This window comes from Mustela nivalis, assembly GCF_964662115.1.
Source record: "Mustela nivalis genome assembly, chromosome: 14".
NCBI lineage: Eukaryota > Metazoa > Chordata > Mammalia > Carnivora > Mustelidae > Mustela > Mustela nivalis.
This window is the reverse complement of record NC_139033.1, coordinates 91,308,536-91,323,059: the sequence shown is the minus strand read 5'-3', so window position 1 is coordinate 91,323,059 and position 14,524 is coordinate 91,308,536. Positions and strand designations below refer to the sequence as shown.

At 48.2% G+C, this 14,524-nt stretch overlaps 1 protein-coding gene and 1 long non-coding RNA gene across 7 annotated transcripts in view; one reads left to right on the top strand and one right to left on the bottom strand.

Annotated features, from left to right (window-relative positions):
* Nucleotides 1–2,960: 2,960 nt before the first annotated feature.
* LOC309848038 lies at nt 2,961–11,825 on the bottom strand. Of its 2 annotated transcripts, none has more exons than XR_014302802.1 (3): nt 11,074–11,825; nt 5,690–5,849; nt 2,961–3,568 (listed from the first exon to the last, which is right to left on the bottom strand). It is a non-coding gene; the product is annotated as an uncharacterized lncRNA (long non-coding RNA). The 2 variants fall into 2 exon arrangements; XR_014302803.1 differs by having other exon boundaries at nt 2,961–3,542; nt 11,074–11,824.
* The window catches only part of SEZ6L (seizure related 6 homolog like), a 183,006-nt gene continuing 178,770 nt past the window's right edge, over nt 10,289–14,524 (top strand). For all 5 annotated transcript variants that reach the window (XM_082699031.1, XM_082699030.1, XM_082699029.1 and 2 more), the window contains exon 1: nt 10,289–10,996. In XM_082699031.1, coding sequence (XP_082555157.1) covers nt 10,903–10,996 — 94 coding nt within the window. In that variant the 5' untranslated portion in view covers nt 10,289–10,902. The remainder of the gene's footprint in view (nt 10,997–14,524) is intronic.

Here is a 14,524-nt window from a genome sequence, read left to right as displayed (position 1 = left end):
CTTCTGAGCTCAGAGATTCGTGCCCCTCAGTGTAATGTGCATCTGATCCTTTACTGTTCAGATGGCTCAGATGGCTGGAGGAGAAACATGGAAATCCCAAAACATCAGGGTCCTTACATGGTTTACTCATAGCCACATAGCCCTCTGCACATACTGGGCTGCCCAATGAAATTGATATGTCAACTATCATGGACATCTCTTTTTTTCCTCCCAACCAGAATCCACACCTGTCTTTATTTTGGCATCAGAACTGTGGGTGTTTTTGTTGTTGTTTTGGGGTTTTGTTTTGTTTTGTTTTGTTTTTGAGAACCATTTACTGGGTGGGCTTGTCAACCAAAAAGCTTTCTCCTCCTCTGCCCAAGAAGTAACCACATGACCTAACCCAGGTAGAGACTCATACCAAGTGCAGCCTCTTCAAGGTATGGTGGGTGGTCCCTGCTTCCTAGATCCTCAGAGCTCCTGTGGTCCTGTCCTCAGAATTGCTTTTTCAGTTCTTCTTTGGTCTGTGAGCTCCTCTTGTACTTCTAACAAAGCCCTTCCACCTTTTCTGGGCTGAATTTAGCCAGCATCAGCCTCTTTTCATCAAAGAGCCCTAAGTAATACATAGTAATGAATTCCATCCAATATCGACAAAGCCTCTTTCACGTGCTGCATTCTGGCTGGAACTTATTGCCCAATTATTCTAAGTTTAGGACACATTTTATGTTTGACATGCTAAGAAAATATAACCCAGAGTGTAAGTAAAATGTGGACTCATTCATTCAACAAAGGTACTGTATCAATCATGTCCAAATGCCCATCTAAGTGCTAGGGATACAAGAGTAAACAGAAGAGACCCAAATCCCTGCCCTCAGGAGCCTGACATCCCAGTTGGAGGAGGCAGGCATAAATAACACATAAATGAAAATACAGAAGACTCAGATGCTCAGAACTGCTGTGGGAAGAAATGAAGCCAGACAGGAGGTCAGGCGCGTGTGGTGTAGGGGGGCAAGATAAAGAGGGGTTGTAATTTTAAACCCATTAGTCAGGGAAGACTTCACTAAGATTTGTGCAAAACCTGGAAAATAGAATCGTGTATTCTCTTGTTCTTGCTTTTTTGAAGGTGACTTGGTTTAGAGGGCTGTTGTGGGGACAGAACCTGACACTTAAAAAGTACACAATAAACATCTGCTGGAAAACAAGTTCAAAGAAGGTATTTGGATGCCAAGTCAGCACTGAGGGTGTGGGAAATGCAGCACTCACCTTTTCATGCTGAACCATCACACTGGGACCACTGGCAAAGCCCCTCTTCCTTTCAGGCCCTGGAAACTGTTGAAGCTTTGGCTTCTTAGGATGGTTTGCAATGACCAGACCTCCTCCCCCCAACTCAGATGCTGGCTGGTCCTGCTGCACCTTACACCCAGTGGAAGAACTTGGGGGTGTGGGAAGGAAACAGGGCACCAAGAGGGAGGGAAATGGTATAAGCCAAGCCTAAGACAAATGGAACTCCTAGGTAGCAACACTTATCCCAGTGCGCAGGTGTTTCTCACATCTCCCATTCCTAGCTACCCCGTTTATCTACCTTCAACAAATGTTCAAGGGCATGGATTCTGGAGAGAGGCAGACCTGGGTTCCAATCATGCCTGGGTATGCAAACACAGCCAATCCCCCCATCTTCTGAACCTCAGCCTCAGGATGCTGATGTTGTAGACTAAGGTTAGAATTATGTTGTGATACACAGAAAGCACCTGTCGAGCATAATGTGAGCATATCTTCGTTCAGTCCTGGCTCTGGATATTTGGCCTCAGCCCCCAGGAGACCCTGGTCCCATAGATTGTGTGGTTAGGGCTGGGCATGGGAACCTTGAGCCAGAGGTTCTCAGCCCCCCTCCATACTGGGGTCCCCTGGGGAACTTTAAAAAAAAATCTTATGTATTTGGCAGAGATTACAAGTATGCAGAGAGGCAGGCAGAAGAGGGGGAAGCAGGCTCCCGCTGAGCAGAGAACCTGATGCAGAGCTTGATCCTGAAACCCTGGGATCACGACCTAAGCCAAAGGCAGAGGCTTTAACCAGCTGAGCCACCCAGGCGCCCTCCCCTGGGGAACTTTAAAGGAAACATATGCCTGGGTTCACTCCCAGGAGTCTGATATTATTAACTTGTATTGCATCCTGGCAGCACAGGAGTTTCTAAAGTCTTCCAGGTGATTCCAAGGAGCAGCCAAGGTTGAGAAGCATTGCTTTGGCCCAGGGCTTTGATCTCAGTCCCTCTACATTTATTCCCAACGCAGGAGCTACTCTTAGACATCATGCCCTTAGGCAGCCTCTCAGATCATCTGATTTTTTTTTTCTTCTAACTGGGGTTAACAAGAAGTTGTAGAAAATCAACCATGTTCCTGGCATAGTGTTAGACCCTGAATAAAACACTGTGCCTGTCCTTGAGTAGCTTGCTGGCTGGGTGACTGTATGATCGATGGAGAAATGCTAGGCTTGAAGGGGTCCAGGGATCTGGGAGGAAAGGAATCTCATCCAGATTGGGGGATGGGTGGGAAAGGAGGGGGCTTGCTGTGTCACACCAAAACTTCAACTTGAAAAAATGAATAGCGGTGGCCTGGCAGAGATGTGGAAGGAAGATGTATAGCTCAGGTAAACTGAAGCAGCGTAAGCAAATGTGTGGAGGTGGGAAACATCAAGGCGGGGAGGGACATAGGAGGAAAGGGATCACCTACAGCAAGGTGTGTGTGACAAGATAAAGGGTAGGAGCAGAAGCCACATAGCAGAGGCCTTAGCGCCCCACAGAGACCCCTGGCCTTCCCATTACAGGCACTGGGGAGCCTTTATTCTGTGCCTAAGAATTCAGGGTGCAGCTGCAGTTGAGTGCTGGGGCGGGGGTGGTGGTGAGGGTGTGTGCAGCATCCAGAGGAAAAAAAACCCTTTGTTTGGCAATTTTCTCCCAAGCAACTTTATTTCATTCCCTTCCATCATGTAGAAACTCAGAAGTTATCAGGAGAACATCACTGCCATGGTAACGGTGAGAGAAACAAACAATGCATGGGTTGTATAAAATTGTCCATAAAGGCTGTTTATTTTTCATACCATTATTTTAATAGGTGGGGATGGCGGTGATGGCATGGAGAACAGCAGGCCATAATGGTACCGCTAACGTTGCCTTTTCTCCAAACGACTCGAAATGCTCACAGACATTCAGACGTTGGCACTTAGATCATGTCTCCGGCTGGGAACCCCTGCTGGTTTAGAGTCTCGCTGCTGGGAAGCATCACCTGTTCCCAGATCCCAGAGGCGGTGTGGTGAAATGGTTATAAACTTGAACTGGAGGTCAGACCGTCCTAGGTTTGAGCCCGGTTCTTCCACACTTCCTGCCTGGTGGCTGCTGGGCAAATTCCCTCATCCCTCTGAGTCTCTTTTTACTCCCCTGCAAAGTGGAGGTTCATTCCTTCATTCCTTCATTTCTTCATTCAATATTGAATGAGACTTCCTTGGAAACCTCCCTATGTACTTTGAGCTGGAAAATTTCTTGAGCTCACGGATCTCACAGATTTTAGAATCTAGTGGGAGAACACAGATAATACCCCTGCAAACATGTCAGTAAATAAGAAAGATGATTTTAGGTGGTGATACTTGCTCAGGAAAATTTAAAACTGGGCAAGTGTTCCCTGAGGAGATGCCATTCTAGCTGACCATGGAAGGATGAGAAAGAGCCAGCCAGCCATGTGTCTATCAGGAGGAAGAGACTTCCAGATAGGGGGACAGCGAGAACCAAATCCTGAGAGGCACATTTGGATTAGGATATATATATATATAATGGAATACTAGTCAGCCATCAAAGAAATGAATTCTTGCCATTTGCAATGACATGGAAGGAACTAGAGGGTATTGTGCTAAGTGAAATAAATCAATCAGAGAAAGACAATTATCATATGATCTCACTCATATGTGGAATTTAAGAAACAAAGCAGAGGATCATGGGGGAAGGAAAGGAAAAATAAAACAAGAGGGAGAAATCTGAGAAAACCAGAGAGGGAGACAAACCATAAGAGACTCTTAATCATAGGAAACAAACCGAGGGTTGCTGGATGGGAGGGGGTGGAGGGATGGGGTAACTGGGTGATGGGCATTAAGCAGGGCACATGATGTAATGAGCACATGATATTTATTAAGGACCACATGATGTAACGAGTTCAGATGCACTGAACTCTACATCTGAAACTAATAATACACTACATAGTAATTAATTGAATTTTACAATTTTTAAAAAAGGATTATTTGCAATTGGACGACGTCCCTGAAGGAACCACAAAGTCAGAGAGGAGGGGGGGCTGGATCTGGGGGGCCCTACAGGCTAGAGTAGGAGTTTGGGTTATAATAATACAACTTCCTGTGGTGGCCATATGCATTAAATGAGATATCAAGTGGTAAACTCTAAGCAGATACATTATAACATCAGCTTTGATTCTCATCTGGAGAGTTTGCAGTGGAATAGAGCATCTCTCAGGGGTGGAAGTGGATACCACTGTTAAAAAAATGAAAACCACTGGGTGTGGTGCATAAACAATGAATCTTGGAACACTGAAAAAAAATAATTAAATTAAAAAAAGAAAAGAAAACCACAGGCCCAAGATGGAGCCACTCAGGGAAGGTTTGAGTGATCACTTTTCGTAATTATTTTCCTTTCTCATGTGGATGAAGTAAGAATCAGTGAAGACAAGGGACCTACAGACAGCACACGGGATTTAGTGGGGTGGCCTCCTGGCTCTCCAGCTCCCACCCACTGTTCCTTGGGTTTCTGATCTCCAGGGGGATATTTCTTGGCCTCCGTTCCTACTGTTGCTGGGTAGTGCTTCCTTCTGGAGTACAGCATGAAGGTAATGGAAAAACTCAGACCCTCTGAGCCTCAGACATTAGTCGTCTTCCCTCCCCACCCTCCTCTGACTTCCTGGGGACAAAGGCTGGGCTTTGGGCAGTAAGCTGGGAAGAAGGGCAGGATGCCTGGTAGCAGGGACCTTTTTGGTACTGCATATGGATGAACATGGTGACGTTGGCAAGGAAGGCGAAGGGTTGGAGGATGTGTCTGCGTTCAAACAGAACGGTGCCACCTCCATTCAATTTGAGTGAGGTGAGTCACACAGAGAATGTGTTAGATTGGCCGAGTCCCCTGATGGGCTTAGGAGTTTTACTTCTTCTGTACCCTTAGCCCCAGCTGAACCTTCTTCTGGGTCTAGACATATATAAAAACACTTAAGAAATCCTATCAGAGAAGAGCAGTTTGTGGCATTTGGGCTGTGTTTCTCCCTTACGGTCTGTATGCTACAATGTAATTACTCTCTTTTATTGAGTGCCTACTGCAGGATGGACACTTGGTTCAACATTGCATCCTCTCTCTTACCATTACAAAACCCCTAGGAAATCATCACTGATATCTCTTACTTAATACAGACAAGAAAACAGGTCTCACGCTGACACTTGGAGAAGGAAACTGAGGCACATCTGAGGCCAAATACACCTGCTGATCCCCAAGGACACAGGTGTTCCTCAGGTCACCAAACATAAAAGTCTGAGAAGAGTCCATAGGCATGTGCCTCTTTGCAGAATTAGGCTGTTCTTCATGGTCTGAAAAATGTACATGTTACAGTTTATAATGCCAACAGAGTATATAAATATACACAGTATCTTTAATTGATTTTTTTTCCCTCACCTTTGAGGCCCAAAAGCATAAACCCAGGGATGTCTCCTGGCTGGGTTTGCAGGAACTTGGCTGTGGGGTCTTATCACATCCTATGTTTGTTCCTTTCCTTCAGCCTCCTTCACGTCTCCAAAGTACACTGGTTTTCCATCTCATCTGGCCAGACAAGCTTCTAGAGAAAGCAAATCCAGTTTGTAGGCTCACTTTGTATTCTGTAAACTTTCAGCTTGACATAAAGGCACTGTTTCCCTGTGCATGGACATTTCTCCAGAGCCAGGGCAGGTGGTATAGACAGATCAAGCATTTCCAAGCTGGAGGAGGCTGGCTGTTTCACCACTGACCGTTCCCTTGTTAGCATCTGGAGAAAGTGATGTGACAGCCACTTTGCTTGGCAAGGGGCTTCATGGGCTCATGGGAAGGTAGGAAGACCTTATTGAGAGCACTGGAGGGGAGGCTGGTTGGATGCTCAGGCTGCCCTTCAAAGACCCAGAATGAATTTGTCTCCTGGGCTACTACTATGGCTGTTTTGTTGTTTCAAACTCTCTCCCTCTCTCTCAAGATGTCTCTTTTTGCATTTCACTTTTACTCCAAGACAGAAGTTATATCCAAACCCCGCGCCCTCCCACCTTAGCAAAGCCCTTCCTAACAGCAGGTGTTCCTGGGGTGAAATGTGGTGCTGGGTTTGGATTGGGCAGGAGTGTGGATAACTTTGAAACACTTGACATGGTAGTTCATGGAGAAAGTCAAACTGAGTATACAGATCTCAAAATCAAGCCCTGGTGCACTGTGATCTGTGTGGATAGAGAAATGACTAAACAGAAGTATCCTGGCAATGGCCACCATTTATTGCAATGACCCTATTTCAGCGTCATATCCTGTGCTTTCTGTGTCCCCTGCCCGGACCATGTTCCTCCCCAGATCTTGGCCTGGTAGCTTCTTCTTACTAATCACTTCTCTGCTTGAATGCCTTCTGGTCCTGGGAGGCCATTCCCCATCGCTCAAAAAAGAGCTTGCCTCCTTCACTCTCAAATCACCCCATTATTCTTCCTCATAGAACCTGGAGCATTTGGAAATTCTAAATTAGTAAAGGATTTACTGTCCATCTCTCACCTATACCAGGTAAGCTCCAGAGAGCTTACCGTTAACTGGGTTTATCTCGTTAACTGCTGCATCCTTTGTTAACTGCTGCATCCTTTAACTCATTAACTGCTGCATCCTTTGTTCCTAGAACAGTTCCTGTTCATCCTTCATTCCTAGAACAGTTCCAGTTCCTGGCACCTGATAGATGCTCAAAAAAAAAAAAAAAAAAAAAAAAGAATTGTTGGTGGGATGGGTGGATGAATGGTTGGACAGATGGATGGAGAGTTTACTGTATGCTATGTGTACTACCCTAAATGCTTTCTAATAATTGTCTCATTTATTTTTTAAAAGATTTTATTTATTTGACAGAGAGAGATACAGTGAGAGAGGGAACACAAGCAGGGGGAATGGGAGAGGGAGAAGTAGTCTCCCCACTGAACAAGGAACTAGAGGCAGGGCTTGATCTCAGGACCCTGGGATCATGACCTGAGCTGAAGGAAGATGCTTAAGGACTGAGCCACCAAGGAGCCCCACAATTGTCTCATTTAATCTAAGTCACAGGTCTTCACTGAAACAGTTTCAAAAAAGTTAGGTCAGTCGTTCAATATCACACAGCTGTTAGCAGGAGAGAAACAATTCAAATTTAGATCTGCCAGGTTTTGAAGCCTGCTTTAACCACTTTGCTACACTGTTTCCCTTGGCATAGAACATCAATCCTGGAAAGGATTTGGCAATCATGTCTCCAGACTCCACTAGACTCTAGCCCTAGAGAGCAATGGATGGAGTCTTCAGCACCCACAGCATCTTGTAAGAATTTGGCACCCAGTGGCTACTCAAAAAATAGTAGATGTTCAAGTAGTGTTTGTAGGTAGATGGATGAGTGAGTGCCGTGGGCAATTGAATGGGCAGATGCGTGGATGGATGGATAGGTGGATGAATAGACGGGCTGGTGACTTACCTAGGATTACACAACAATTTATCAGGGGAGAGATCAAAATCAGGAATTCCTAAATGGCTGTTGTCTCATACAACATGAAATTTTTGAGAATGAAGCTGAGTGTTTTCCTTACAGTCTGAACTGGGCTCAGTGATTTAGTTTATCAGCTCATGGGAACTTGTCTCTAACCCTATGAAATAAATGTTATTGTATCCCCTCATGTCGCAGGGATATTGTTATCCACTTGGGTCAATCAGCCCCCATGGTAAGTGTTATTCTTATCTCTTCTCCTCAGAAGAGGAAAATAAGGCTCAGAGAGGTTAAATAACTTGCCCTTCTTACCCAGCAGAAAGAGGTGAGGACAAGATCTAATCCCTTGTCTCCTAACCAATTTTAATTGCCTAAGAGCTGATTTATCCAGTGGCAACATGTAGACAGAATTGTAGACACACACACCTGCACAGATGCTAGGATTCTTGCCCTGGGCAGCTGTGGGTAGCAAGAAGTCTGCATTGATACCAGAACCAAAGATACAGGTGTCCTGTAGTAACAGAGCATGAGCCTGACAAAAAGTAGACCAAGTGTATGATTTTGAGCAAGTCACCGTCTCCCTGAGGCTCAGTTTCCTCACCTGTAATGTGAGTATCAAAAATGCAATGGGGGATAGTTTCATCTGCAAGCTGCTCTTCTCATAAATGTTATTCTCATCACAGCATTTCTTCTTATTGGGGAAGGGATCTTAAATAAAGAGAGAGAGCCTTCCCACCATCATAATCTCAGATTGCAAGGTCTATGTCTGATTGTCTCAGAACTATTCTCCAGGCAAGGGAAAGTAAATCAGCTGGCCAACAAAATGAGCAAATCCTGTGTTATTCAATGGCTTAATTAATTTCACAGTAGCACTTCTCCCATATAATATACTCGCATGCAAGTAATGATCTTCTAGATGCCTTTACCAAAAGAGTGATCCTGATGATGAACTTTTAGTCATTGAAGAATGACTAGTAACAAGGAGCTGTCAAAACACCAGGGACATCCACACAGTCATAGCATGGAGACAGCCATACAATTCCTGAGAGGGGATGGTTTCTGGCTCTGGACTCAGACCTGATCTGGAATCTACCTTGTGCTGTCGCTTCCTAGCCACGTGACCTCAGCTAGGTTGTGACCTTCTCGAGGACTCAGGTGCTTATCTGTCAAATGGAGTCAATCATGTCTCACGGTGAAGGATTATGATGAAATTGACATGAGCTGCTATGTACAGTGTGGTAAGAGCCCCTGGCAAACAGGAGATGCTTGCAAGCACCTGTTTCCTTGCCGCCAAGTGAGGAACTGGCCTGTCACTTTGTTTTTCTTTCACTCACCTTCTCCCTTTCTGTTTTCCTCAGTTTCTTTGCTTGTCTATGTTCCATTCAACAAGAATGCCCATGTGCCTACTGCACACCAGTACTGTGCAGGCCCTAAGTGTATGATGATGGATGAGAACGGGGCAAAGTCACCCCCTACAGAGCTTTGGGGCTAATACAGCAAAACAATGGGAGGCTTCATCTTCCCCAATGGAGAAATCAGGTGTTCTGTACCCTCTGTCTCAGCCTCCCTCTTTATAAAAACCACCAGGTAAATAGCAGGAATGGAAACTTCTTGCAGGCAAGGAATGGGTTTTCCTAGGGACTCTTTGTCTGTGCATCTGTAGTGAGTGCCCTATAAAAAACACTGAATGCATGAATGAATGGGAAAGCTTTGGGTGTAGGGGTCTTTTGATCCCCTAGGCCATAGTGCTCCCTTTCCCCTCCAGCCCTCTTCCACCCTGCGCTCACCTCCCCCACCTATTCTTTGTAGGGACTCCCAGCTCCACCTCTCAGCTAAAGACATATTCCTCCCGTGCTGTCTGCAACCTTCTCTCCATCTGCTCCCTCTGCCTGCTCAGGCTGCAATGTGGAGATAGTGTGGCAAGGTGGAATAGGGGGAGGGCGAGGGAGGGCTTCTAAATTGGGGTGACAGGCCTGGGAAGCTGGCAGTTCTGCAAAGGTAGCCCACACAGTCCGTCTGAGTCTCTGGGAGTGCTTACAAGCCTGTCCCTCATGTAGCCCTTGGCCATGGCTGTTCCCAGGCATTTGCCTGTCTCCCACATCTACTGTCCCTCACCACCTCCATTTGTGGAGAAAAGACAAGATGCTGGAAATCAGGGCTGGGCAAGAGCACAACATGGAGGGTGGGTCTTGAACTCAGATGGGGGAAGGGCGTAAATATAGCAGAGCTAAGGGGCTGAGCTCAGAGGAAGCCTTGGCTAGCTCTGGCGCCCGGTTGACAACGGGGATGTGAAAGAGGAAACTCTGATTAGAACATAGATAAATTTTAATTTATAGCCCCTAGTTGGGTTTTCACAGGCCTGGAGCACCCCGCCCCCCACCATGTATTAGATGCACAATTTCATGGCCATTTGTATTGTTCTAGGGAGACTGACAGCTCTCATCGAATCCCCAGAGTTGAAGACTTTCTAGGTTACAGGACTCACGTTGGAAACACAGGATACTGTCAGAGCAGACGGCTGGTTGGGGCCCAAAAGGCCCTGGAAGGGCTGCCATACAGCTGAGAGAACTGGGACTGGTACCTCTCCTGGAGGCCTAACGATGGAAAGCTCTAGACTGCTCGAACGCAGCCTGAAGGCTGCGCTGGGTTTTGAGGCCTCCACCTCCCCGTCTGGAAAATGGTCAGGAAGCTCTACGGCCTCGCCTGGCAGCACCGGACTGCTGTGAGCATCCGCCGGGAGGAAACGCTCGGCCCACAGGGCACCAGGGGAATTGGCGTTAAACTTCGCGGGGCACACGGGCCGCTGCTGGAGAAGGAGGTTGGCCCTGGGGCGCGGCGGCCCCTCTCCCTGCGGCCCGCCCGCCCCCTCCCTCCCTCGTCGCACTCGCTCGGCACAGACTCGGCCCCAGCCCCCTCCCTCCTCCCGCTCGCTCCCCGCTAGCTCGCTTGCTCGCTCGCTCGCCGGCTCCTCCTCACTCGCCCGCCCGCGCCCGGCGCAGCTCGGCCAGAGCGATCGCGGGGCTGAGCGCGCGTCCGCCCGGGGGGCTCCGGCGGCTGCCCCGGCCCCCGGCCCCCTCCCTCGCCCCGCCTGCCCGGCGCGCTTGCCGCCTCCCCGCTTCCCGGCTCCCGTGCCGTCCGCCTGCCCGCAGCCCGCGGCCCCGAGCCCCCCGCAGCCACGATGCCCGCGGCCCGGCCGCCCGCCGCGGGACTCGGCGGGACCTCGCTGCTCCTCGCCCTGCTCCTGGGGAGCCCCGCGGCAGCTCTGGCAGGAGGTAAGCGCCTGGAGGGGCGGGGCGGGGGAAGGGGCAAAGTTGCGGCTAGTGCGGGGCAGCAGGGGGTCGCGGCCGACCTGAGCTTCTGTAGCGCCGCCCGCCGGGTTGGAAAGCGGGGGCGGTCGCCCAAATTCGGGGCTGGGAACCGCGTCCCCTCGGCCCGGGCTGATGGGAGTGTGGAGGCGGGGATGTGTCTGAAGGACTCCGGCGCTTCCTTGCTTCGGCTGCGGACTCCCTTTCAGTGTGCCCGGCTGTAGGGCTGACTTCCCTTTGCAGCCCCAGACAATCTCCTTGCAGTGGGGTCGCCTCCAAACCTCAGATACCCGGAGCTCTCTGCAACCGCACCCGGGGCTGGGTGCCAGATAATTCTCACCCTTTCAGGGAGAGGACGAGAAGGGGGGCAGCTGACCCGCCCTTTAACTGAGGACTAGACTTGAACTGTGCATCTGGGGGCTTCGTAGTGCCGCGCCCTCCCACTCTAGGACCCCTTGCCTCCTTTTGGTTCAGGCTGTCCTGTAAGACCGGGTCCCTGGACGGATCCCAACCAGGTGTCTGGATGCCGGACTGGGTGTGGCTTTCGTTTGGAGGCCAGTCGGGGGTCCTTAGGGTTCTCGGAACTTGGCGGGGGAGGGAGGGAAGATGTCAGGTCACCATCGGGAACCCGAGCGGACACTTTTCCTCCCACGCGCACCGGACAGCCTAGTGTCTCAACACTATTATGAATTGGGGAAGTAGGGGTGCTAGTTTCACCCACCACGTGCTTGCCGGTTTGGAAAGGGGGTCCAAGTTTAGCGAAGGGTAGTTGCTCCTCCTTCCCAGACCCAGAATCACACCCTCTTCTCCACCCCGCTGAGGTCCCCCAGGAAAAGTTGTGTGTTGGGGGTTGGACACGTCATTAATCCAGAGCTAAACCCAAGAGCTTTGAGAATTTAATCAGTCAGTAGGAGACCCCAAAGTGGAGGAGAGCATTGGTAACCACTCAACCTAGCCTTCTCTGAAAGGTCCAGCTCCCGCTTCCAGAAAAGCGCTCCTTACGCGGTAAATAAGCAGGCAGCTGCAGGGTCTGCCCAGTCTGAAGACAGTTGGAGGGCGCACACCCTCCCCATCTGGAGCCTCGATGTCTGTTTGGACCGTCTTGACCTGGAGCTGGAGCACAGGCGGTACCCTTTCTCCCTAGGGAGTTCTGGACCCCTGGCCGGCACACCTGCTTCAGCACCAAAGGCCGCGGACAGCTCTTAGCTCCGTGGGTCCCAGCTCTGGGTCCCTTTCCCTCCAACTCTTCCCCATGGCCTGGAGTGCCCTCCTCAGCATAAATCAGGCATTTTATCCCCTACCCCCTTCTCTTTAACTGTGGAGCCCCGGGGTGCAAAGCAAAGGAAATAATTCATCACCTTTTGTTTAACAAAGCATATCATTAAAGAACCCCCCTTTTATGAAGCAATAATATTCACAATTTACATCAGGTCTGGACAATTTCTCTGGGAAAGATGGGGGAAGAGAACTGGTTTACATAAATCCTTTCCACCACAGCATGCCCTTTCTTAATTAGCTGTCTTTCCAACAATGGCTTGGTGGCCTTGAACAGAGTCCACATCTCCCTCCCTCATCCTTTGAATCTGTGTTGTGACAAACACACAGAAAGAACCCAAAGTTACTCAGCATCTTCCTGGCTTTTCTAAAGTGATTCTACCTTTGAGGACCCCGCTCTCCAATACACTGCCCTCCAGGAAAAATGTCTTAATGGCACATACTGAATCGTCATCCAAGACAAGGATTTCATATCCTGCTTCCTTCACTGGCTTCAAACACAAAATGTGTGTGTGTTAATTTTTAAGACATTTCATATTATTTTTCCAACTGTTTGACACTACAACTAGCCCATATATGTATATGTGTGTATATATATATATATATATATATGTATATATACATATATATATATATTTAAGATTTTATTTATTTATTTATTTGACAGACAGAGATCACAAGTAGGCAGAGAGGCAGGCAGAGAGAGAGGGAGGGGGAAGCAGGCTCCCTGCTGAGAAGAAAGCCTGATGTGGGGTTCCATCCCAGGACCCTGGGATCATAACCTGAGCCGAAGGCAGAGGCTTTAACCCACTGAACCACCCAGGTGCCCCTCACTGCCAAATTAAAGTCAACTGATGTAATACTTCAGAAGGCTCATTAATAACCGTGTGCTTCTGACTTCAAGACTCTTGAGTGGTAAGGAAGGAGTGAGGATAGCCAAGGAGCACTGCCAATTCTCATGGTGCATTTGGAAACAATTGACCTTTCACAATAAATTCTATTTTTAACCTGAAGCCCAACTTCCACTAATGTCAGGAGAGAGGTACATCTAATACAGTGTTGCACGCTAGTCCTGCTTGCCTGCAATTTGTAAATACTTGAAAAGGACTTGTTGCTACATTCTTATGCAGGTCACATGATTCTCTGGGCCATTTTGCTGTAAGGCATGAATAAGTATAAAGTATAACTTGTTTTTGAAGAGGCTTCTTATTGTCTAAGATATGCACATGGGGAATAATTGTAGCTACGTGCTAAGACTGCAGAGCCTGAGTGTCACTTCTTTTCTTTTTCTCTCGAATTAATAAAGGAAATTCAATATTGCTCAATAAGACTCAGATTTGCTGCCTCCTCTAGTCTCTAATGTGCGTTGTTGTTAAATTCACTTAACAACTATTTTCATTATGGATTGCCATTCTTTTCCATGGAGTTCTGGCTGCTCCTGCCAGGGGCCACCTTATCTAAGCTTGAAGGATTCTTCTTGTGTTCACAAGGCTTAGTTAGACATTAGGAAAATAATGTTATATTCCTTCCTCCCTCTTCCAAGGCAAGAGGATGCTTCCTGATTAGAGTGGCTTGTTTTGTGGTTTTGCTCACAAGTATATTCCTGCTATTCAAAAAGCTATTCAAAAGGGCTCAATTTACCTGTCCTCCTGTTTGGTCCACAGGGCGTGCTGCAGACCTCCACTAGGGGCGCTCAAAGCTGTAGTTGGTGGCTTAGGGCAGAAGGGGCCAATTCTGACCTTTGCAACCAGCAAGTGCGGGCAATGCCAAAGGTCAGCAGAGTAGAGGTCTAAAGATGGCATCACTTCCATCTCTACCCATGCCCCTTTCTGCTTCCTACAATTGATTCCTATTTCTCAGGGAAATTATTGATGACACTTGACATGCTGTGAAAAAGAGTAAAGAAAGATGATAAGAAGGCAAGGAGAATGCTCCACAAAAGGCAGTTTCAGAATGCAGAGTCCAGCTGCCCTTTTTCCTACCAGGCTGTGGTTTCCTTCATGGAGCCGAAATGCAAAACGCCAAAGAGGCCAGGGTAAGGCGGTTGTTCTGGAGAATTTGAGCTGGTCACTGGTATTAGATTTATAGCGTTCTGGAAAAGAAATACTGCGGCTTTGAAAACCTGGGTCCAGGTCCATCTCCCCTGGTTATGAATGTGTGACCTTCAGCAGAGCTCTCTTCTCTGCGCTTCCATTTTACCACCTGCAGAATGGGGGCAGG